The following is a 25,691-nucleotide window of genomic DNA, read 5'->3' as shown; positions in this document are numbered from 1 at the left end:
TGAAACAGAAGACATCGCTATCTTAAATTTACAACTTCCTCCCAGGTATTCGTATGATAAAAGGAGGAAAATGAAAGGAAAAAATATGAATATAAGAAGAAGGTGCTCTTAATTTGAAGTAGTAGAGAATTCAGGAAAAAATATGACACGGGAAAAAATTATAAAAATATTTCACTTATGTGGAACTCATTTATTCAATATTCATGATTAGCAGTAACATGGCCAGCAACCCAGAAGAATGCAAAAAACAAAACAATACCAAAAAAGAAATGCAAGTAACCAAACTAATGCCTTACACCTGTGCTCACTCTGACCCTTCTACTCTCTACAAAATTCTAAGAAACCTGCCTCCTAGGAGTAGGGCAGAACCAATGCACTGAAGAAAAATAGTAAGGACCACCACTCAAGGTAGAGAGACTAAACAAGTAAGTGATGGGGAGAGACAAACAAACAAACAAAACTATATATAGCTGCCATAAGATTTTAAAAACATCGCCCAGTCCAGCAAAAAGCTACATGCACACTAGCTCCAGGGGCATCCATATGCTGCAGCATACCACAATAAATTGTGTTCCATATGCCCTTACATTTTTAGGTATCTCATATCTTTCTTTAAACCATCAAAAGACCCAATATAAAACTGAAAAGGAATGTGCTTCGGTTAAGCGGAAACCAGCAATGTGTAGAGCATTTCATCCCCCAATAATGTCAGCAAAGGGGACAGCTCAGCTGAGCCCAGAATCTGAGTAACAAACCAGAGTGGGAGCCCTTCCGAACTGCACAAAGACATTTCCGAGCGTAACAATCAGAAGACACTCAGGCAAGCTGCCAGAACATACATAATTTCTGTTCCCCAGAGTATAAAGAATCTTTAGCACTAAGCATAATAAAAACAAATGGAGAAAGGACATGTATCACTTGGAATTTTCACCCAATTATACACTAAGAACAGCCCTCGTCACCTGGGTAAAAGTTTACATGGAAAGAACACGAATGAAATAAAGGTGGTGAACAGAGTAACACCACTAAAGAAACCACAACGAGCTGACAGATGAGAAACTTGTGCAATGGTCGAAGAAGAGAGCAACCGACAGAGGTGACCCAAGTACTTAAGAAGCGTCTGGTTTACATACACTCAATCTTAACTTGTTCCCGCTTTTCCTGCTGCGCAAGTCGAGCTGCAACTTCTTCAGGTGGCCGCTCCCTTACAGAAGTTGAGGATGCTTCCTCTTTCAGCAAAAGTAAATAAGAGGAAATCAAATTTCAGCACAGAATTTCAACAGCTAATGGGGACATAAAAACACCATCATTTGTACTTGCCAGCTGTATCAACCCGAGGGCATTTCTGTGATAAAGATTCTAAAGCCATATCATCACTCAACGATCCCCAAATGAAGAAATAACAGATCAGCTCTTAAACCCCTTGTTTTCAAAGATTTATTCAGACTTTGAAATATTAAAAATTGCCTAAACAAGTCTGCAGACTTAAAGCAGCATAAATGTGTGCTTACACAGTGTCTAGGAAGTGCCTAGATATTATACAGCTCTGATGAACACCCTTATAAAATCACAAATACAGATAATTAAACTACCTGAAGTTGCAGGCTTGGATTTTCCTTCACCAATTTCAGGATGATCAGTTTTTATAGATTCCTCAAGCTGAAGCACAGGGGCTGGGACCGACAGGGTATCACCTGCTGCAGAAATAATGTGAGCTGCCTCTGTAGGTGCTATAAATATACGTTACTCATGGTATTGATAGGTTCCTGGGCCGACAGAGAAACACACAAGAATCCACTACTACCACCTCCCACTTTGCATCTGACTCAAAAGACACTAATGCACGTGCTGTCACTATTCAGGGGCACCGTCCACTGCATAAACCCACCCAAGATACACGATGGCTGGGAAAGCACAAGACAAAAGAGTCTTGTCAGCATCCATCTGCATTTTAACCATTATTCTCAGGCAAGAGTCCTAATAACTGTACTAAACAGTACCAAATCTTAACATGAAAAGGGGACATAAGACTTACGCAACATGGAAAAATAATTACAAAGGAAAAAAGAGCCTGTAGTGAAGAAGGCAGACAAAAGAATGTAACCAAAAAATATTTTTTAATCACTCTGAAGAGTGGTAGAGATGAAAGGAGAGGTTATGAGCAAGAACAGGATGACAATTTTAAACATGAAGAAAAGTTCAGTTTAGACAGTGAGTTAGTAAAAAATGGAACTCAGTTAAAAAAATTCTTTCACAGACAATTTTAAAGAAAGGAAGTGTGAAAACTCAAGAGCTTGTAAATTATAAATAAGCGTTGATGGAAGAGAAAATGTAACTTCTGAAGGTGGAATGGGGGGGAGAATGAAATAGAGAAAAAAATGTTTTAATAAATTGAAGATCCCATTTAAGAGATAAAGTTGGATTATCACAAACCTCACTAACTGGTCTCCCTGCTCTGCCCTTGGTTCCTTTATCTATGCTCCTCAATAGCCAGTGATCTTATTAAAATACAAATCAAGTATCAATCCCCTGACTCATAACCCTCCCAACAACTTCCCTTCCCACTCAAAAGTCTTACGATGGCCTCCAAGGACCTCCAAGATAGGCCTTCTGCTCCCTCCCTGACCTCATCTGCTATGTTCTCTTACTCCCCTCCAGCTTCACCTGCCCCTGCCAGAGCACGCCAAGCTCACTCTTCTGCCCAGGGTGCTCTTCCCCACCAGCCTTCCACATGACTGACTCTCTCATCGCTTTCCAGTCTTTGCTCAAACGACACCTTCCAGGGGAGACTTTTCTTACCTACTCCATTTAAAATGGCAATATTCCCCCCACCCAACTCATCACTATATGATGTCCTATATATATTTTCCTTATGTACTTACATACGATTTCCCTCCCCTCATCCCACTAAGGAATAGTCACAGCATTTGTGTGTTTGTGTTTACTATTTTGTTCATTGCTATAGCCCCAGTGCCTAGATGACACCCAGCACTTGGCATGTAGTAGATACTCAGTGAATACTTGCTGAATGAAAGTCAAGTGATTTAATCAAGAGTGAAAGTGACTAAGGAGAAGCTTTATAAATTCACATATATGCTGAACAGGTTAGGATTAGGTGAGTGCTGTAAATTAGTGTGGGATTACTGGTCGATCGTAAAGGCAAAAACATCTGCAGATCCAGACACATTCATCACTAAGGAAGAAGAGAGGAGAAGGAACAGGTGAACAGGTAGAAAAAAGGTGGGGAAACAGAATAAATCTTAAAATCTAAAGAAGGGAAATGCTAGGAGTCAAAGAAAAGGCAAAAAAAACCCCAGAAACATTACACTGCCGCAGGCAAGACAGTTCTCGCTGTTACCCTCACTCAGCAGCTGCCCACAGTAAAGCCCAGCTCCCCACCCCACTCACCCCGAAGGTGAGAGCCACGGTGGCAGGTGGGAGCACTTCCTGCTCAGCGCGAGAGAAGAGTCCTTCATGGGGACGGGCCCCCCATCTTGATCACGGGTACAAATACAAAACAATTCATCTACTCTATAATTTGGAAAGAATGATTCTAAATACGCTTACCTGCTGCTGAAGCTGCAGTGTCTCCCTTCTGTTTCTGGAGTTGTGAGGCAGGCTGTTTAGATTCTTTCATTACCTCTGACACACTAGAGATTTTTAGTGGACCTGACTGAATCTTGGAAATGAAAAACATTTGACATTTCAGATACAGCACTGTTTTTGAAAAGAGGTAGCACACAGTAACTTGCACTATTTTAAAAGTCAGGTTCTTTCAGACTTTTAACATAAAGTTCAACAATACACAATGTATTTTATTGACCATAATAAGAGAAGCAATCATGCTAGAAAAATGCAGTCCAAAAATTTCATTCCAAGTGACTAGTCCATGTATCAATAGACATAAGAGTTCTCTTAGGGCAACTCATGAAGTTCATGATACAGGATCTTCCCTTTAAACACCATTTTTACACCATTCCTTTTACATATTCAACACTGAGAAGGTTATTTCCATTTGCTTTCTAAATCAAATTATGGTGCTTTCTTTGTACATTCAGTTAGAAATAAAATTTTTTTTCTCTCTTTTTTTAAATTTATTTTTCTTTTGGGGGGTAGGTAATTAGGTTTGTTTGTTTCTTTCTTTCTTTCCTTTCTTTCTTCCTTCCTTCCTCCTTCCTTCCTTTCTCTGTTTCTCTCTCTCTTTCTTTCTTTTTCTTAACAGAGGTACTGGGGATTGAACCCAGGACCTTGCACATGCTAAGCAGGCACTCTACCACTGAGATATATACCCACCTCCTGAAACAAATGTTTCTTAAAAGGCTAAGTAAAAATGAAAATTCATTTTTTATTTCTTTAATCTCCAAGATTCACACACCTGCACACTAAGCTATATGATCCAATTGTGAGTGATGCCTGCTTTTCTCTTTCTCAATTACCACCTGCCTTAAGTTTCAGGCACTGTCATTAACAGGACTGCCCAGTGATGTGCCAGAGAAAGTTACTGAGTAACAGAAATATCTTCATTCTACCTATGTTGTCCCCCCTTTTGCCAGTACTTGGCATTGGGACTCAGATATTCCTAACAGGACTATTCAAACTTAACAGAAATGGTTCTGAATTTTGTCATTATCAGAAACTAGAAATATGCCCATTTTCTTTTTATTAAAATTTTATTATTTTTTAACTCATGAAGTGCATGCTCACTATAACAAGCAAAACAATATCAAGATATACCACTGGTTTTGTCTATTGTTTGTTTATTTTTTTAATGGGGGAGGTAATTAGGTTTGTTTATTTATAGAGGAGGTACTGGGGCTTGAACCCAGGACCTCGTGCATGCTAAGCACGTGCTCTACCACTTGAGCTGTGCCCTCCCCCTCCCCTGGGTTTTAATCTGCCTCCTCCCTGTAGCACTCTCAGGGAGCCACTGCTAATACTCTGAAATCTACCCTCCCACCTATAAGCTTATGCTCATGTATATATACATATACATGATGTTATATACATTAAACAAACAAAAATAGGTAATTTAAAGCTTTCTGGGGGGAGTGGGGGTTTTAGGTTTATTTATTATAATTTTTAAAAAATATTACAGATTAAACAAGATAGGATAGCTAACAAAATCTGGGGAACTCTGAAGATGAATCCAACAATTCTAACCCAGCTCACTGCCAGCATGGTATAATCTTACTATAGAAAAGGCTAAGCAGGAAGACTGCACGTTTTGAGGTGGTGTAGCATGGACCTGCAAAGCTGAGCAGGTGCAAATGTTCAGCAGGACAGTGACAGCGGAGTGAGAAGAAGCCAAGGCTATCGAGAATGACACCTGAAGTCGTGTCAGGGGAGGAAAGAACACTGCTCTGAACAGTTCAGCCTGACTCCGTGCTCCTGGAGTTGCTTCCAGCTACTTCTCCCAGGTCATGGAGCTTAAAATAGACTCAGGATTTTAGAATGAAGCCAAAGGATTCTGCTCCTTGACTACTGAAGCTGCAATGCTATCTCCCTCAGCCAGCAAGACATTTTAAAGTTCACTTGGGAGAATAAATGATGTAGAAGACTAACTAAGGACATTTTTTGAATCATTTGGGGGTGGGGGTGGGAGAAGTCAGAGGACACATGCTTTCCCAGATAGTAACTCTGCCATAGGACTGGTCCCGAGATCATGGAGGACACTGGAGAACAGAAGTCTGCCCAGTTTCTAATAAAGAACTGATCAGCCATGTCCAGCCTCACAGCATAAAGAAATACCAAGTCAGCAAAACCCCATGCTTTCTTTCATACATCTTTCTCAAGCGCCAACTTGTAAGAAGAAATGTGTAAGATGTGAAAAAAAACAACTGTAAGCCTTTTTGGGGTGGGGGGGCGAAACTGAAGGCTGTGCCCAAAGTTCCAGGAATACTGGGAGAAACTCCTGTCAGTGAATCAGTACATAAGTGAAAATTCTGTGACTCTGCTTTGTGGGCTAAAAGGAGCCATTACTAACCATAACATGTGGGTTCTGCGTCATGACCAATCTACATCCGCGTCTTCAGTGTTCTAAGTCAGGGTCCGAGAGCTGCAATGGTGCGGGCGGACACGGAGCCCCTCCGTCCACAGGGCAGCTGGGCTGCCTCTGCCTGTGCTGCCCCCTCCACTTAGCCCTGGGTGTCACGTCGTTTTTTCTATGTGATGCGACTAAATGAGAGCACGTATGGGACTCCAAAGGGATAAAAACCCAGCTCTACATAATACTAGTTCAATCTAAAGGAAAACAACAAACACATACCTAGCAAGTTCTACTGAATTCTACATGCAAAATATTTTCAAGATGAAAACAACCTGCTTTTCAAAGTATTCCACAGGATAAACTGAGATTTTACGGCAAACTCTTACCGGCTTCTTTGGCGATGGAACAGTATAAGGTGGGGAACCAAGAACCATCTCAAAGAGTTTGTCTGAGTAAGGTATGGTTTTCTCTACGTTTTTCCGGAAATGGGAATCCCATTTGGCGTACAGGATAGTGCCACCAACACCTCCACCAACAAACAAAATGCCAGCTCCAGCAATTTTGCCAGGAGACAACCTAAGTGAAAGTAACAGGAAACATTTTTGGGTTTTGGCTCTCCTAAACCTACTTCCCTAGACTCTAGGTGTAAGAGTCTCAAAGAACTCTCACCTCTATTTCTTTACCACTATTCAGAGCACAGCATCCCCGTTTACCACTGCAGCTGCACACCACCTTTCTGATTCATTTCTAACACATCCACAATAAAAAAAAAATTATTTATAATTTTTTAATACAGTAGTATCTAGAATAGGACGAATGAAGCAATCCGCCTTTTAACACTTAAAATTTAGCATGTTCAATCATGAAGTTTCCTCTGAACCCGAAAAATAAGTATCACTAGTTTTCAAAGCTCCTCTCCCTTAATTAAACATTTCCGTAACTACAGTAAAACAAATGTCAACTAGAACTAACAAGTACTTGTAAGTTCCAGTGTGCTGAGTTCTGGATATGAATCTATTTGGCATAGAATGGAAGACACCACAAGGGTTGGGGGGAAGGTCTACTTTGGATGCCAATTACCAAAGGACCAGAAGGGGCACTACACCAAGCTTTCACCTGCAGATAAACAATGCTTCAAAGATACTACAGCAAAGCGCCATTGTATTCCCTTAAAAAAAAAAAAAGATTTTAAGCAGATATTCCCACATTCAAAGAAAACACACACACACCCCTTAGCACAAGTTTAAAAAAAAGCCTGTTTACAGGGAGACATACCGAGAACCGCCTGGAGTGGAGTATCTACGGCATGGTCGCAGCGGACGGAAGACAAACTTCCCACAGAGACAGCTCTAAAGGAAGAAGAAAACATCACAACTAGCAGTTAAAGGAATCTGGGAGGCTCTGAGGGTTGGGAACTCGGAAGTAATACTTTTAGTACAATGTATATGAAGATATACAACTCCCAAATCTGTAGTCTGGGAGAGGGCTGGCTTAGGCTGAAAGGCTCAGAAAAGGCTGCCTGGCAACGCAGGCCTGGGACTAAGAGAAGACACATGGTATGAGGTCTGGGAAGTAAACTGAGGAAGAACCAGAGCTCTGAAGAGCAACCCTGGGAAAGAAAGAATAATTCATTTCTTAAGGATGATTATGTCCAGACATTCAGAATAAGCTAGATGCCAACAGTGACGGCCAACAATTTTATATGTCAACCTGGAGGATGTCTGAGGAGGAGATCAACATTTAAATCACTGAACTACGAATTAAGCAGATTGCCTTCCACAATGTGGGTGGGCCTCATCCAATGAATTAAGGCCTGAATAGAACAAAAAAACCAGCCTTCCCAAGCAAGGGGGGAATTCTCCAGCAGACTGCCTTCAGACCAGAACTGCACTGTCAGCTCTCCTGGGTCTCCAGTCTGCCAGCTGTCAGACACAAACTGCACCACAGACTCTCCTGGGTCTGTGCATATCAAGTCCGCCAGCCTCCCCTGCAGATACGGACCTGACAGCCGCCACAAACGCATGAGCCAATTTCTTGTAACAACTCTTTCTATGTATACACACACCCTATTGGTTCTGTTTCTCTGGAGAGGTTCTAAAACCTATGGAGGTTTAAGGGAGGTTACAACCACTTACAGAAATTAGGAATTCACAGAACACATTTATTCTTTCATTGAAACATGTCACAAATTTAGAAATTTGAGTACAAAGTTCAAAAGAGCAGGTTAGACAGTCATTTGCTTAGGGATTAAAGTTCTGAGAACTGATGTAAACCCAAGTAAGATAGTATTTAAAGAGATGGGACATCAACAAGATATCGCCTCATGCCTATGAGAATGGCCAACATCCCCAACACTGACAACACCAAACGCTGGTGAGGATGGGAAGCAATGAGAACTCATTCACCACTGTTGGGAATGCAAAACGGTACAGCCACTTTGGAAGAGAGATGGGCAGTTTCTTATAACACTAAACATCCTCTCACCATATGATTCAGCGTATGTGCTCCTTGGTATTTACCCAAAGGAGTTGAAAACTTATGTCCACATAAAAATCTGCACAGAAACATTTACTGCATCTTTATTCTTAACTGTCAAACACTGGAAGCAACCAAGATGGCCTTTGGTTGGTGAATGGATAAATGAACTCTGGTACATCCAGACATTGGACTATTATTCAGCACTAAAAAGAAAAACTATCAATCCATGAAAAGACCCGAAGGAACCTTAAATGTATTACTAAGTGAAAGAAGCCAATCTGAAAAGACTGTATGCTGTATGATTCCATCTACCTGACATTCTGAAAAAAACAAAACTATGGAAAGAGTAAAAAGATTGAGGACTGCCAGGGGCTGAGGGGAGGCGTGTGATGAATAGGTGGAGCACAGAGGATTCTGGACAGTGAAAATACTCTGTACGGTACCATAATGATGGATACATGTCGTCATAGATTTGACACAGCCCATAGAAGATACAACATCAAAAGTAAACTAATGTAAACTATGGATTTGGGGTGATGATATGTCTCTGTAAGTTCATCAATTGTAACAAATGTAACAAATCGTAACAAATGGAGAATGTGAATTCTGGGGGATCTGTGCATGCGTAGGGGCACAGGGTATATGGGAAATCCTCTCCATTTTGCTGTGAACCTAAAACTGCTCTTAAAAAAAAAAAAAACGAGGTCTTAATTAAAAAAAAAGGGGGGGGGAGTGAGAGACTGGAAGAGCACACCTTGGGGTACTAGAGCTCCTAGAAGTACAAGGAGCAGCAGACTCAACAGAGGAAAAGGAAAGATAAGAAGGAACCCAAGATACTACATGAGAAAAGCCAAAAGAGCAAAAATAGTCTCACAGGGCAACAACATCAAATACTACAGAATGACTGAGGAGACAATAGGAATAATCAATGAATTTTATGAGACAGCAATTTCAGGAAGAGAAGAAATCTTGGTTGCAGGCTAGAAAAGGGTTCATATTTTAGTATGAAGTTTTGTTTGTTTTTTAATGAGGGGGAGGTAATTAGGTTTATTTATTTATTTCTGTTTGGAGGTACTGGGGATTGAACCCAAGACCTTGTGCATGCTAAGCATGCACTCTACCACTTGGGCTATATCTTCCCCACTTTGATATGAAGTTTTAACCAGTTTTCTTCTAATTTCCTAACTGGGATCCCACTAAATGGAAAATATTTTGATAAAGGCAAGGAAGGAAAAAGTAATTTTGGACTTTAGAGCAGTCTGTGGGGACAAATCAGTGATAACCACGATGAAACCTGAGGGCAGAATAAGGAAGAATGTGCCCTGAAAGGAGGACTCCAAAGACGCATTTCAACAGTTCTGCCCTGAAAGGCAGCTCTGCTTCCTCCCTCCTCCCGGCCCTACCTGGGCACCACCTTCTGCCAGATTCTAAGACGGTCCGCATGATCTCTGCCTTCTGCTGTTAAGCCCAAGATGCGGGTTGCACGGCAACAGGGGTTTTGCAGATGTAATTCAGGTTAGTAATCAGTTGGCTTGAATTAATCAAAAGGGAGTTTATCCAGGTGGGCCTGGCCTAATTATATAAGCCCTTTTAATCTGGGTCTGGAGATCAGAAACAGGGAAGAGAGATTTAGAAGTCTGAGAGACAAGCTCCTGGTAGCCTGCAAAAAGTAAACATCCATGTTATAAATTGCTTCTGTGGACCCTGTGGCAAGGAATTTCAGGCAGCCCCCAGGAGAGGCTATGCGAATTAGCAAGAAAAAAGGACTTCAGTCTGACAGCTGAGAGGGACTGAATTATGCCAACAAACCTCATGAGTTTAGAAGAGGGCCCTGAGATCCAAATGAGAACTACAGCAGGGACAGCACCTTGACTGCAGCCTGTGTGACAGCAAGCAGAGAAGCCCAACCATTCATGTCCAGAAATGGTAAGATAATAATTGGGTTTTCTCTCAAGTTGCAACATCCGTGGCATTTGTTATGCAGCAACAGAAAACTAACGCACACTCCACTTTCTTAAGAAGCTGCTTCTCTTGAAAACGAAAAAAGGAGATAAGCAAACTTGGGGAAAAAAAAAAGTTTGACTTTTGTGATTTGTAACTCACTAGGTCTAGGGATTTTGCTCAATTGTTTGAGTCCAAGTACTTATTTTGCCATAACACATTTTGCCAAAATACAAATTTTCTTTAAATTCTGAGCAATGGGAACAAGTTTATTTTTATTTTCCGAAAATTACTTTGATAATTATGCAAAAATAAAAGTAACTGGATGTCTAAGCTCCCTGAATGTCTGCCAAGGTTGTCCCAGCACCTGGAGACATAAGCTCCCCAGGCTAATCTCAGAAATTAGCACAAGGTCATAACGCCTAACCTTCCTTGAGTATTAAGAGTTTCAGCTCCACAAACTACAATTTTTCATTTTTGTTCAGAGTAAGAATAGCTCAAGAGGTGTTCTCAGCTACAAAAAGAAAGGCAGTCTCTCCTGGATAATTACAACCTTGACCCCCTAAAACGCGGACTCGAGCTGTCCCGGCACCGCCTTACTAAGATGCAACAAGCCAAGGCTATGCATATCCTGCTGGGAACTGTAGTTTCCCCCCCGTCGACCTTCAACCACCGGCTGCACGAAACCTATCACGCGCCCAACCGGCGACCCGGGCGCCAGCAGCCACGATTGGTCCCAGACTGGGGCAGCGCGGGGCTGATTGGATGGTACGTCCCCGAAGCCGTGCCTCCCGTCCTACGCCCGCCTCCCCGCCACCTTCTCTTCCCCACGCCCCATTCCGCTTCAGCAATAACCCTCAAGTCATCCTTGTCGGGCGGACTCGCGAATTAACTGCCCCACGGGCCGCCCGGGCCTCTCGCGATAAGGGCGGCCCTGAGACACGCCTCTGTCTCCGGGCCTAAGCGGAGTCAAAGCCTCCCCAGCTTTCTATGGGTGGCCCGGAGGCAGTTTCACCACGCGCTCTCTCCCGGCGCCCCTGTCCTCACCTGGGCGGTGGAGGTCACGCCGGATAACTGACAGGCCCGCAGCATCTCTGCGTGGCGGACGGCGCTGCGGGTGTAAGTGGTTGCTCGGGAGGCGGCGCGAGGAGGGAAAACCGTGCGTGCGTGCGTGCTTGCGTCCGTGCCGCCTTTCCTCGCCGGGCGTACCGGAAGGGCAGCCAACGCCACTGCGCACGCGCAGCCCCCTCCAGCGCCTGTCCCGGCCGGTGGGAGAGAAAGGGCCCGCCCCTGGCGGAAAGGGCGGTTTCTCCTTCCGGGTCGCTCCTGTGGTTCTGGTCCGTTGCCCGAAGCCGGAGTTACTAGGTGAAAGCCAAGACTGGGAAGGTGTCTGGAACTCCGGCATTGGTGCGCGCGGAAATCGGCAGTTATGACTCTTCGGAGAATTCAAGCAAGAAAGCATTTTTGTCAGCTGGATACAGAAAGGAATGGGTTTGCCCAAAATTATGTAAACAGTGGTGTTTTCTCGGTTTGCGCGTTCGTTTCCTTTGACAGCCCTGAAGGGAGTTATCCTGCTTGTGGGACACTTGGTGAAAGAACCTTTGTGCAGAATGTGTCGCCCTTGTAATAAATGGCAGAGCAAGGATAGGAACCCTGATTCTTCGAGTTCCACAGTTTCTATTCCTTCCAGATTAAACCAAACCACTTTCCTCACCAAATTTTTACTTTAGAGATGATTTTGGCCGCAATTTGTGGAATAGATTGGAAGATAAGGTCAGTGCAGAAACACTGTTCAAAGTATTCCACTGAGTCTATGATCAAGGTATCAAATGTTAATTATTGAACACCGTATTCAATGCTATTAATACTAAAAGTGATTTTATCGCAGTATCATAGAAAATAAATAGCGTGTTTATTTATTGCGTTTGCAAAGTACTTTCAAGCCTTAACTAGGTAGTTTATTGTAGTGTGGTGTTCTCCCTAGGGGTAAACAACGCTACTAATCCCATTTGTAAAGAAATGGGCTTGAAAATTATCTAAAATAAAATAATTACTTACGTTTGTATATGTTCAATGCTTTTTCAGGGTACTTTTGTAATTATATTGCACTCTGTATTTCATATCGCCAATACCAGCCTCCAGAGCAGTCTCCCATCTGTTTTAGTAATTTTAACAATTGAACTGCAGTCCCCCCATCCCATTTCTGCCCACCCCTGTCATGCTAGGTGATACCAATGTGATGACTTTTCCGATACCTTGGCCATAAACTTCTCAATGCCAATGAGCAATTTCAATCTGCTCCAGCTGTGTATGGCACAACCACATCTTGGGCCTGAACATCATTAGGAACTTCTGCTGCAAGATTTCAAAATCCAAAATTAATTCCTGTAGTTTCCTAATCTCTCATTTAACTAAGTCCTTAATCCTCATCTTCTACATGAAATTTAAGAATTTTTTTTGTTTTAAAATAAACTCTTCTACAGTAACTCAGAAATCACTTCTCTTGTTCAAAAACGTGCAGTGACTCCTGCCAATGAAGGAGCATTAAGAAATGTCTGAGTATTTTTCCAGCATGTATGTGTGTTTCTAAGCTCCAAGTGGCCACTGTGGTGGGAGATCAAGATAGCAACAATAGCAATTCAAGATCGTCACCCACTTCTCTACCCTAAAACCCAGAGAAACTGAAGTATAACCAACTTAGTGGTTCTCAAAAGTGTGACCTGGGACCCCTGGTGAGCCTGAGACCCTTTCAGGCAGTCTATAAAATCAAAACTACCTTCAAACAGTGAGTGTTTTCACTCACTGTTCATAATTGTACAGTAGAGTTTTTCCAGAGACAACACGACAGGTGATACCACAACAAATTGAATGCATATGTGAATTTCGGAATCCACCTTTCTATTAAATCAGACCTTAAAGAGATTTGCAGAAAGGCTAAACAATGCCACTCTTCTCACTTTTACTGAATAGTTATTTTTCATAAAAATACTTGTTCTAACATGTAATAGGTTTATAATTGTTTAAAAATGAATTAATAAGTGCAGTAGGCAGAATCATCATCCCCCAATATGCCTACATTGTCCCAAATCCTGGAACCTCTCAATATGCTAACATGACAAAAAGAACTTTGCAGGTGTGATTAAACTAAGAATTTTGAGATGGGGAGACTATCCTCCATTATCTGTGTGGGCCAAATGTAATAACAAAGGTCCTTATGAGTAAAAGAAGGAAGCCAGAGGTTCAGAGTCAGAAAAGAAGATGTGACAATGGAAACGGAAGTCAGAATGATGTAGCTCACTGGCTTTGAAGATAAAGAAGGAGGCCACGAGACTCTAGAAGCTAGAAAGGGCAATGAAACAAATCTTTCCAAGAGCCTCCAGAAGGAGCACAGCCTTGGATACCTTGATTTTAGCCCCGTGAAACCCATTTTAGACTTCTGACCTACAGAAATGTGAGACAGTAAATTTGTGTTGTTTTAAGCCACCAAATTTGTGTTAGTAATAACAGCAATCAGAAACTAATACAATAAGTATTTTTTATTTTTCCTCTGTTTTACTTTTACTTTCCAATATAATAAATACTAATAGATATAATCCATATAATTAAAAGTGCTTTGGGGTCCTCAATTTTTAAGCATAGAGATTCTAAGACCAAAAAGTTTGAGAATGACTGCTCTAAATAAATCCTGTGTCTTTCTGTCTTGGTTCCCTCTTCTCAGCTTGTGGTGTTCTTACTGCCAAGAATGACCTTGCCCTTGTTAAAATCCTCCCTATTCTTTGAGACTCATGTTATATTTTACCTCCTTGTCCCTGATCACCCCAACCAGAAGCCTTCTCTCCTTAACTTTGAACTACCCCATGAGTCATTTATGTGTCTTGTATTTATGGTCTGTACTTGTCTCCTTATTAAATGTGAAGTCTTTGAGACCCAGTGTTTGACCCTTACCCATTTCAACCAGTAAATATTGTCATATATTTTATATGTGTAAAATATCTTAGGCAACAAGGATAGGAGAGGTTTTGTTGGTTTTTGTCTATTTGAACTTTTTTTTTTAAGTATGATCTCTCATTCTCAGGAATAAAATGAGGAGTGTAGATTGTTCAGAAAGAGTTGAGATGCTATTCTACCAAATGGCAGTGATATTGATTAGAAAAAATTGTGTGTGTGTGTGTTTGTGTTTCTGTGAGAGAGAGATCCTTGGGATATTTACATTCATTTGATTATACTTGGCATCCAGTTAAATTTTTTTCTGATAACATTGCTATCTCCTATTCATTTAGCCTAACATCTACCAGCTTTGGAAGGATACGTTTTATTCCCTCAAATAAATTTAATAAAATGAACAAAAAGAAATTGTTTTTCAATTATGTTGTGTACTTAAATAAATACATCTTTCAATCAAATGCTCAGTAAAAATTTATTGAGATCCCACTATATTCCAGGCACTATCCTATAGGCACTTGTTTTACAGCCTGGCATGCAGAAGACATTCAATACAGGTAGCCTTGGTTGTTCCTTTATTCATTTTCCCCGCCCTTTCCTTAGCCCCGCCCAGATTACTTTTCTTTATTTCCCTCTCGCCCTGCAGCTTTTAGACTCCAGGCGGCTGCCGTAAGGCGGGGCGGCAAGATGGCAGCCTCCGCTTTTGCTGGTGCCGTGAGAGCAGCATCAGGTCAGTGGAAAGCGACGCGCTCGAGTCACAGAAAGGGGTCCTGCGCAGGAAGCAGTGGGCCTTTAGCGTGGAGGTTAACAGGGAAAAAACAAAATGGGGAAGGGGGTGTCATTCTTTGAGGCCAGAGGGTGCCGAATTTTCTCCGGGGCGGCCTGTATTCGGCCACCGGCAACAGAGATCCTCGAGACTCTTGGACCCTTGCGGACCTGGGTCTCCCGCAGGTTCCACTTCCTTACCGGCTCGTAACCGTTCCGCCTTCCCTAGAAAACAAACCAGAGGGACTAGGGTAGCGGGGCTGGCGCGAGGAAGACAGGAAAGTCGCAGTTGACTTTCTGATTTGGAGGCTAGAACCCGCCACTCACGACCCTTGACCTTGAAGTTATTTAGTATCTTTGAACTGCAGATTCTGCAGCTCTAAAATAGGGATAATACCATCCTCCTGAGGACTAGATGAGCTCGTGCACGTACAGCGCCTTGCGTAGTAACCTGGCATATCGTGAGCGTGTCCGTATGAGATTCAAGCAACGTGCAGGGAATGTGGCTGTTTGGTTCACTCAGATCCCGGTGCATCCTGACCTAGAGATGATCGGAGTGAAGGGTTGCCTTCACTCTAAGGACTTCTGCAAAAAGTTAAAGATCATTCAAATAGGATAAGATTATCAGTAAATTACTTTCACACGAAATAAAGATAAAATTCTGTGGAATAAGAATAGAAATAAAGAAGAAAAAAGTGTAAAGTTACAGAAAAGCTTGTTATTTGGGATATTTTTAAATTGCGAAATACAACATATAAAAATTTATATAGCGTACACGCATAACTTGAATAATTTAAGCAAACATGGGTAGAACTTAACACCCAGGCCAGAACGTACAACGCTACCTGAAGTGTCTTTTCCACTTCTATATGCCTCCCCAATCAAAATTAGCTATTTCTGCCGAACATAAACTCTATCTTTATTTTTATTACCACCTTGTCTTTTGTTCTGAAATAGTTTTAAGATCCATATATGCGTCATAAGTAATATACTGTTTAGTTTTGTCTGCTTGTACTTTACATGAACGGAATCACACAGTATGTACTCTTGTGTTTTTACATTGTGAAATTCATTCATTTTACATGTAGCTGTAATGCTTTCTCACTGGTATAGAATAGTCCCTTATGTGATTACCTCATTTTTCTATTCTTCGTTTTATTGTTGATGGGTGTTTGGGTGTTTCCATTTGGGGTGGTTAGATGCAAAGCTGATTGGTGGTGTGTCCTGGTACATGTGTGCAAGAGTTTCTCTAAGGTGTGTGTGTATACATATAAAACTGGCTGTAGACTTGCTGAATCAGAGTATGTATATATTCTGCATTGCCTGAAAACCGCCAAAGTGATGTGTTTATTTAAAGCCACCCAGCACTGTATGCTCCACATTTTCATGTGGAGTTGGTATTGTTAAGACCTATAGATTTTTTTCAGTCTGATCTTGGTGGCATCGTTGTGGTTTAAATAGCATTTCCCTGATTAGTAATGAGCCGGAATAGCTTTATATGTGTGAATTAGCCATCTGAATTTCTTTGATGAAATACTTAAATATTTTGTCCATTTTTCTATTGGATTCTTCGTCTTACTAAGTTATGGTAATTCTTTATATATTCTGGGTATGTGTCTTTTCTTATTTAAATGTTTCCAAATAGCTCCCACTCTGGCTTGCTTTTTTAGTTTAAAGTATCTTTTGATGAAAAGAAGTTCTTATTTTCATCAACTTAAATTTATTGTCCTTGTTTTTTAAAAATAGATAAGGTAGGTGGGTATTAATACACTATGATATTCAGATTCCATTGAAAACATTTAAGAGAGTGATGTGATATCTTATTTTTAAATGTCAGTATTTGAAATACACTAGACATTATATCCTTTTTAAGAATGTAAACTGTTTATAATTTTAGATATTACTTAAAATTTTGTGAAAATGTATATAATTTTTCATATTCTTTTAGAGGGTATGGGATCAAAAAAGCTTGCAAAAAAAAAAAAAAAAAGCTTGAAGACCACTACTTTAGACACTGTCACACTCATCTACCCCTCCGCATATTCCTTGGATTCCTGCCACAGGGGACTATTTGTAATTCTCCAAACATAATACATAATTTCCCAAACATACTACATATTCCATTTTCTGCCTCCTGTTCCCTCCACCTTCTCTTATTCCTTCGAAACTGGTTTTGTATCACCTTCTTTGTGAAAACATCAGTCTTCTCCATTCAAGAGTAAAGAGAAAGCCAGTCTGTATTAAAATACTCAAACAGGGCAGAAGACTGAAGGAGCAGTTAATTACTGCCCTTGATTTGTGAGCTGCCCTTTTGTTAACACAGTCTGAGGTGGACTGTGTTCGGTTTTTACAAACTAAATCACAATGCTGGTCCACGAGAGGGTATGGTGGATAAAAGCCCCTCCCAAGTCACTTTCTCAGGAACTGCTCTTAAACCAGGCTCACCCTTCCTATTCTTCCAGGAGCCATGTTTTTCTAACCTCAGTGTGTTTATCCCGTTTCATCTTGTTAATTTTGATGTGTTTTTCCTCTTACTGAGATCACTCTGCGTCCAGATAGTCTGTCTTCATAAACACATTAATAAGTCGTGGTTCCCAGCTTGTTTTTTCATGCAGATTTGCTAAACATGCCTTATGAAGATATGTTCATAAGAGTCAATTAGGGAGCCAGGAAGACGCTTTCACCAGCAGAACAGCAATCAACTCATTTGAGGATAGTTTTCAGTCAGCTTGGAATTTACCTAACAGTGCTATTATCCTGCCCACATTGCTGTATTTATTTAGAATATAAGAAACCTCGCATGCTTTCCTAAAGTCAGGATACACCGTGTCTAGATACTCCCCTGATTTCTCAGGCTGGTGACTACATCAGAAAATAAAATGAAGTTCTTTTTAAGGAACAATTTATTCCCAGTTGACAAAATATTTTTTTTTTCTCTGTGCACTTCTTTTTTTTTTTTTTTTAATCCATTCTAACCTTTTTTCTACAGATAAGCTTGTAGTTTACCCATTTATTTCTAGACTCTATCTGCTCGCTTCCCTGAGGAGTAAGTTCCAAGAATTTCTGAGAGGCTTTTTTTTTTTAATTGAGACATATCTAGCTCTGATGACCTGTGAAAATTGGATTTTCTTGCCTACAATCCTCCTCTTTGATTCACTTTAATCTTTGAAAGATTACCTCCTAGTTTGTAATCATGTCTGCAAATAGTTTTCAGTTCTTTGAGACATAAATTATTTATACCTGGAGCCTTGAAGGCCTGCACTGAGTAGAGAATTTGACTTCCAGAGGCCCAGTGTAAGGGCTGCCTCACCAGTCTCCTGAATCTTGGATTTCAGCTAATTCATTAACGTTTATGCTACATTTTTCAGTTTGAAAATTGTTATCTTTGCTGGAGAACAGAAAAGCAGAATAAGGGTTTTAAGTGTTCTGTCTTCCTTCTGCCACCTCTTAACATTATACCATCTTTGCTAAGCATTCCTCAGCTCTTTTTTATCTGCCATTAACATTCGTTAAGTGTTTTCTCCATGCCAAGCACTGTTATCAGCACTCTACATGGTTTATTTTATTTAATTCTCATTACATGCTCCTGATTATCATTTAAATTTGAGGAAACTGGGGCACAGAGAGGTTAAGTAACTGGCCCATGGTCACACAGCTAGTAAGTACTAGAGTTGGATTTGAATCCAAACAATCTGACTCAAACATTGGGACTTCACTTCTGTGCCACACTGCCCCTTATTTGTTATGTGAAATCAGTGCAGTGGACAGTAAGACAGTGGTTCTAAGCCCTTGCTTAGTATCTTTTTTTTTTTTAATAATTGAAGTTTAGTTGATTTGCAATGCCGTGTTAGTTTCTGGTGTATGGCATAGTGACTCCGTTATACATATATGTGTTCTTTTTCATATTCTGTTTCATTTTGGACTATTACAAGGTACTGAGTGTAGTTCCCTGTGCTGCACAGCAGGACCTTGTTGTTTATAGTGGAGATTTTCTTTTAACTAACTATTGAGGTATAATTTACATACCATGAAATTACTTGTTTTATGTGTACAACTTGATGTAGTGAGTTGTGCAGCCACCACCACAGTCCAGTTTTAGGACACGTCCATCATCCTGTGGAGCTTGGCCAATGTGCACATTCTTGAGTCCCACACTAGGCTCAGTCAGAATCTACAGGTAGAGTCGGAGCCCTGAGTGATCCTGCTTTGCAGCGTGGCCTCTGGTCTGGCGGTGCTGTGCAGGACTGACAAAGAGAACTGCGTTCTGTCCACACATCCAGGCCCTCCGTGATCTGCCTTCTGATCCGCCCGCCTTGTCTCCCACTACTCCCCAGGCTTCTCTGATAGTCAGGCAAGCGGTGCTCAGCCTCTGGGCAGGTCCAGTCCCCACTCCCGACCTGGATCTGTTCCAACTTCCTTGCCTTCACATGTGTTGTTCATCCTACCTGGAATCTGTACCTCCTCCTCTCATGGCCTCTTCATTTTCTAGAGGAGAGCTCAAGTACCTCTTCTGTCTCCTCTTTTTGCTCTACTGCCTCTCAGGGGAGCTGTCAGGCTTTCGTGTCTCTGCCACGCTGCTGCCCTTCGTGCAGGAGTTTGTCTCGTCAGTCTCAGATCTGGAGGTGGGGGTTAACATTACGTGTCTTTTTTCCCACTACTGCTGAACGCAGAACTAGGACACGGGCTGGGTTGTGGTGATGGCTGCACAACTCTCTAAAGTTACTAAAAAGCATTGGATTGTACACAAATGGATAATTTTGTGGCATGTAAGCTACACCTCAGTAAGGTTGAGAAAAAGTTCCACGTGTGGGTCTGATGCTCAGGACACATTAATTACATATAACACTTGGTTGCTTTGATACATTACTTCATTTTAAGTACCCGGATGCATACTTGGAGCGTCACATTGAGCATATATGCTTCTCTCTCTCTCTCTAGGAATCTTCCGACCCCTGAATATTTTGGCCTCTTCAGCCTATCGAAACTGCGCCAAGAATGCCTGTCTTAGTTCTGCCCTGTCCACCCGACGTTTCAGTCCCACTCAGACACCGGTTGTTTCCTCTGCTCCCAGGCTTATCACATCTGTCAGGAACCTGACATGTGGGCCTACAGCAACAGTCTTCAATAGGTGGGGTATATTTCAGTAAGCATGATGCTTGGACAAAAATTCTAAAACCTTCATGCCTCCAGCAACATCTTAGAAGTCCATGATACCTTTTGCTTGCCTCCAGTTTATTCTGTAGACCTTTGCCTGATGGAATGGGAGAATATTTGTGCCGGCAGCAGGGACAACCAAACCGAACACCCTTCTAATGTTCTAGCTGTTGTTTCTGGGATGGAATCTGTTGGCCAAAGTGGGGGGGGGGGGGCGGTGAACAAGATGCTCAGCTTACAAGGCTGGGTGGCGAGTGGCGCTCGTTCAGCCAGCAGATGTTTAATTACTCCTGGGTACCCAGCACCATACTTGGTATGAAGGAAGCAAAGATAAAAACAAGCTGAAGTCCTCAAGGAGTTTATAATCCATTGGGCAGATGGATGAGAAATCAGGTGGTTAAAGTATCACAGGATACATCCTGTGGGGATGGAGGGGGTAGGTGATGGAGGGCTCGCAAGCTGCTATTCTTACCTACACGTAGTGTCACCTGAAATAATAGTGTGTATTGAAAGTCAGCTCTATTCCGGTGGAGCTGCTTCTTTCAAAGTATAGAAGTGGATTTTATCCTTTAATCAGTCTTACTGCTGAGTTATGTTTTTCTTAATATATTTTAGAGTGGCCCCCTTGCTCCCAGGTGTCCTGAAGCTACCAGTCAGAACTGTCACATACTTCAGTTCACGAAAAGGCAAGAGAAAGACTGTGAAAGCTGTCATCTATAGGTTTCTTCGACTTCATTCTGGCCTGTGGCTAAGGAGGAAGGTGAGTCATCACGTGGTTACTTGCTTGGACAAGGAGTGTATGCAGACTGAACTGACGCAGAATTCAGTTAGCCTGTTCCTGACTTACCTCCCCGCGCCCCCTAACCCCCGACTTACAGTAGCTTTTACACTGCAGTGCTTAAGTCCCAGCTCGGCAGGCATCTCTTCATGTAAACAAATCCATGTGAAGAAAACATGTTTAAGCATTCATATAACAAAATATTCAGTGATGGAAGTCTTCGCTTTAGGGCAGGTTCCTCTCAGGTCTCTTACATGTCCGCCTTATCTAATGATTACCTGGATCACTTAGAGACCCCCGTGCAGTGATCCTGTGGGGAGGCTCTGTTTAAGCCGAGAGTGTTAAAACAGCGGAGTGGATTTAGTCATCTGGCTCAGATCTGGGAACTGAAGAGCTTCCAGCCTACCTTGGATTGGGTTCTCCAGGTGGTTTAATGTCTATGACAGAACATTAACCCCTCATACACTTTTTTTTCCCCTGTTGGCGTATTTGATTGGGGACCGTATCAGACAGAACTCTAATACTTAGTCTGACCAGGGACCACAGCCCCTACAGGGGGACTCTGATGGATTATTCCCACTCCGTCTTCTCCCACAGCATGTCGTGAATGTGAATGTGGGCTTCTTCATTCATGTCCTTTTTATTCTTAGAGACAGAGCAGGTCATAATTAGGAAGCGGCTGAAAACCGGAGTTTCACAAAACGACCTTTGAGTTTTCGTAACTATTCAAATCCTAATTCCCTTATACTACTTGGAATTTAACCAATAATTCCTTAAAGATTAAAATTTGTTTCCCTGTGAAAATAAAATAATTGATAGGACTGACTATTTAAAAGGTTGAAAGGATTATCTTCTTTCTTATAAACAATCCTAAATTTGTAGAGAAATAGTTTGATTAGAACTCTCAGCTCATTTCTCTGTTGGAACAGTACTGTGGTGGTTAGTTTCCTGCACTAAATAGAAGCTCTTGTAATCCACAAGTAGCTGATGGTTGTGAATTTTGGACTATTGGAAACATCTCCTCCCCTTTGTTCTACAAATAGTTTCCTGGACCTCATCTGGCTGTAGATAAAATGAAACGAGTGGTTTTCCTTGCCTTCCTTTTCACATCCTTTTTATTGGGCCCTGAAACCCTCATGCTGTTATAAATGACCTGATCAAATTCTCCAGTTGTAATACCTAGTTCCCACTCAAGGCCTTAAAAAGTACTCTGTATGCAGAATGGCCTGTTCCACCAAAATCTGATTTTAAGAAGAAAATAAAAAATATGGGTGGGTTAATTTATACTAATGCATAAAAACTGAAAGTATTTTCTGCAGCACAGTTTCATGTCAGTGTCCCTAATTTGTTTTGTTTATATTCCCCCCTTCCATTTCTGGACCTAGGATTGTCTAAAAACTTTCAAGCATTTTCACAGTGGTTACATTCCACGTCATGTAACCCATAATGGGCAGGTCAGCAGAGCAGAGCAGCTGTCTATATGTCGGAGATCTACAGGGCCCCCATTTGGCTTACAGACTAGAAAATTACTACACAAATATGAGGATTTGGGCTTGAATCTTTCAATTTAAAATTGTAAGCATTGGCCATCTAATCTCTGCCATTTTAAAACCAGAACTCTTAAATAACCCTTCTTTATTTCTAAGCGTCACTGTTCTATAGAGGGGCTTGCTGGTCACAGTGCTGACACTAAGGCGTGCTGGAAATCCCGGGCACCTTCTCAGGGAAGAGCTGTGGTTTTGTTCAGTTAGTGCGATGCCCCCAAGAGCCCTTGGCTTGAAAGGATCCAAGTGCTCTGACCAATGGCTTGGATTTTATCTCAGCTCCCTTATAAATCAGGGGTGGTTTTAGCCAAGCATTAACCTGGGTGGTGCCCAAGGTCTTTTCTAGTTTATTTTTAATTTTTTTTAAATAAATCTTATTTTTATGTATTTATCTATTTATTTATTTATTTATTTCTAATGAAGGTACTGGGGATTGAACCCACTACTAAGTGTGTGCTCTTAACTCTGAGCTATACCCTCCCGCTCCCGGTCTCTTCTAGTTTAAACAGGCTTTGATTATAGTTTTTATATTCGGTGTCATAACCTGTTTCTTCAGAAATTAATTCTTCAGAATTAATGATGCATAGAAGGTGTATATGGCCTTTGTGGATTAAACATACGGGGTAACCATTCCTTCCCCACTCCTAGTGGTAGTTCTGCTGTAGTCATTATTCCCTAGAAAAGTACTTACTATAGAAATTGGTCCCCCGTGTGTGAAAAGAATAAACGGAGCGACGTGTGTGAGTGCCTTTCTTCTCAGCCCTTGTAATACTTGGGTTCCCGTAAGTGAACGTACATGCTACCGACTGCAGTACTCCCCACATCCTCCTCCAGGTAGGAGGACAGCAGCGCAGCTGTTAAGGACTCTTACTAGTTCTCTGACCTCAGTCTGCTACTAAACTTCTCTAATCAGCAATTGTTTCTCTTTAATCTGTAAAATGAGAATCTTAGCACGTTATTGTTGAAGATGGTTGAAGGGATAACAAGGTAACACACAGCCAGTTGGCTGTTAGAATTGCTTATCATTCCCTGTACTTCACCAGCCACACTGATCTATTTAGCTTTATTTCCTTGGTTTTAATTTAATCTTTTTAAAAATATTAAATTATTAATTTTTTTCAAACTACACATGCTTTTTCTCTGTCTACCCTCTATTGAGAATCACATTTTTTCTGAAAAACATACCAGCCCCTGTGAAAGTTCAGTCTTTTTTCCCACAAGGCCTATAAGCCATGAGTAGTGGAGATATCTGTTGTTTCCTACATAATAAAATGTTTTAATTGTCTTTGTAATATTATCTAACAGGCTGGTTATAAGAAAAAATTATGGAAAAAGACGGTTGCAAGAAAAAGACGCTTAAGGGAATTTGTCTTCTGCAACAAAACTCAGAGTAAGCTCCTGGATAAAATGACGACGTCTTTCTGGAAGAGGCGGAACTGGTACGCTGACGACCCGTATCGGAAGTACCACGATCGGACGAACCTGGAAGCGTAGATCAGAAGTTTTATGATTTCCTGGTGGATGAATCTGCATCTTTGTGTATATGATGTCTTTGCAAAAGTGAGAGAGTATGAAATGTGCTGTAAATTGTACCTGCTGATATGGTAACATACAGTACCAACATTAAATTTATCTGCGTTCTAAAACTCAATGGAGTAAACATTCCCAGGTTTGTTCAGAGAAATAGAAATTTTAAATGAATGATTATTGTTCATTATTAATTACATGGTAACGGCTTAACCAGTTGTTCCCATTAGGCTTATTTAGCTGCAAGGAATCTCAAGCGAGGACAGACATAAAAAGACTGTAAAGTAACAAGTTAGCTCACGCAGTGTGACGTTTAAAGGACACGTGCCTGGGGACTCAGGAACCACCTCACCACCCCTCCTCCCTCCCAGAGCGGACCCCCGGGCCTCAGGACGAGCAGCAGCCACATGGTGATCCTGGACCCGAGGCACCTCCAGGGGTCCAGCGGCAGGACGTGGTGGGCCTCTAGGCGTGGAGTCTGCCTTGCATGCGGCTCAGTTCTTGTTGCATCGCGGGCTCCACTCGCTCTCTCCTCACCACGCTCTCTAATTCACAGCTTCTGTTTACTCTCAGTACCCGCTCCCTCGTAGCGTGCACCACGCAGGTTCTTCTCTGCATCAGGACCCTCAGCTCCTGACTCCAGGCTCTGACTGTCAGGACCCAACCGGGCCAGCTTGTCTCTTCACACCAGGTCTCATCAGGGGCGCTGACCAGCATAGGGACTGGCTGTTCTTAGGTCAGGAGCCCAACCTGGCCCACTTGGTCATATTAGCTGGTCCTCGTGCAGCAAAAACTAGTTCTGTGAGCAGTTTCACTCCGAGGGGAGCCCGGGGTGGCAGCACGCACCCAGGGGACTGGGTTTATTGTGTTCACAATGGTTCTCACTCAGGTTATTGGGAAAGGATTTTTTTTCAAGAGGAGAAAATGAAATAGTCTTTCGGGATGTCCATTCATGAAATAAAAGGCTATACAGGTGAAGACAAAAGCTTTTTACCCAGGATTTAAAAGGTACTGTATTTTTTAAAAGTTGGTTTGTCCACTTGTGATTCCGTATTTTCAACTGTGAGGATAAACTTTTCCAAAATTTTCCAAAGACACATTGTACAAACTAAGGGTAAAAAGTAACCTCAGTCATTTTAGAAATGAGGCAAGAGTGAAGCATTATTCACTTGAAGAGGGTCAGGCACTGAGGAAAGTTTAGATTTTCAAAGTGATTATGAGGGCCTGGTTCTAAGCTCTCCTATCAGAATCACCTGGAAAGCATTTTCAAACAATAGAGCATTTCGCTTGGTTGAAAAATCATTATTATATAGAACCATGCCTCAATTACTGCTTCAGATCCTTTAATATAATAGTTGATAGTGATATGATGAAGTTCCTCTATTATTAACAGATTAAGGGAAAAGCTACCCAAATTGAACTTCTGTGGCAGGCTCGGATTAGTGGAGGGATTCCTAGAAACCAGTGTGCGTTCGTTAAAAGGGTGACAATGGCATGTTCGAAAACTACAAAGCCACATGTATGTCTGTTTCCAGTTAATAAAGAAAGGACATTTGATTTGAGATGAGAATCTTGA

At 41.6% G+C, this 25,691-nt stretch overlaps 2 protein-coding genes across 16 annotated transcripts in view; one reads left to right on the top strand and one right to left on the bottom strand.

Moving 5' to 3' along the window:
* The window catches only part of IMMT (inner membrane mitochondrial protein), a 25,359-nt gene extending 13,734 nt beyond the window's left edge, over positions 1-11,625 (bottom strand). For 2 of the 13 annotated variants that reach the window (XM_010958942.3, XM_074354424.1), the window contains exons 1-6: positions 11,453-11,625; positions 7,262-7,335; positions 6,373-6,562; positions 3,568-3,679; positions 1,593-1,730; positions 1,134-1,229 (exon numbers count right to left, since the gene is read on the bottom strand). In XM_010958942.3, the coding sequence (XP_010957244.2) occupies positions 1,134-1,229; positions 1,593-1,730; positions 3,568-3,679; positions 6,373-6,562; positions 7,262-7,335; positions 11,453-11,497 (655 nt within the window). In that variant the 5' untranslated portion in view covers positions 11,498-11,625. Of the gene's footprint in view, positions 1-1,125; positions 1,230-1,592; positions 1,731-3,567; positions 3,680-6,372; positions 6,563-7,261; positions 7,336-11,452 lie in introns of those variants that run through there. The other 11 variants (XM_010958943.3, XM_074354425.1, XM_010958944.3 and 8 more) reach the window with 8 other exon arrangements.
* MRPL35 (mitochondrial ribosomal protein L35) lies at positions 11,625-25,691 on the top strand. Of its 3 annotated transcripts, XM_074354442.1 has the most exons (5): positions 11,625-11,912; positions 14,994-15,077; positions 20,051-20,255; positions 20,882-21,026; positions 23,894-25,691. In XM_074354442.1, exons 2-5 carry the CDS (start codon positions 15,035-15,037, stop codon positions 24,080-24,082), a joined length of 582 nt encoding a protein of 193 aa, XP_074210543.1. In that variant the 5' UTR covers positions 11,625-11,912; positions 14,994-15,034; the 3' UTR covers positions 24,083-25,691. The 3 variants fall into 3 exon arrangements, with proteins under 3 accessions (XP_074210543.1, XP_045375483.2, XP_074210542.1); XM_045519527.2 differs by lacking the exon at positions 11,625-11,912 and having other exon boundaries at positions 14,934-15,077; XM_074354441.1 differs by lacking the exon at positions 11,625-11,912 and having other exon boundaries at positions 20,051-20,240.

Source organism: Camelus bactrianus, chromosome 28 (assembly GCF_048773025.1).
Source record: "Camelus bactrianus isolate YW-2024 breed Bactrian camel chromosome 28, ASM4877302v1, whole genome shotgun sequence".
Lineage (NCBI taxonomy): Eukaryota > Metazoa > Chordata > Mammalia > Artiodactyla > Camelidae > Camelus > Camelus bactrianus.
This window is presented reverse-complemented; position numbering and strand designations above follow the sequence as displayed.

Bases quoted from the DNA above. Each gene is read 5' to 3' on its own strand.
- MRPL35 (XM_074354442.1), top strand. From the start codon at position 15,035: ATGGCAGCCTCCGCTTTTGCTGGTGCCGTGAGAGCAGCATCAG. The intron at 15,078-20,050 runs GTCAGTGGAAAG...CTCTCTCTCTAG, and splicing joins TGCCGTGAGAGCAGCATCAG to GAATCTTCCGACCCCTGAAT. The intron at 20,256-20,881 runs GTAAGCATGATG...AATATATTTTAG, and splicing joins AATAGGTGGGGTATATTTCA to AGTGGCCCCCTTGCTCCCAG.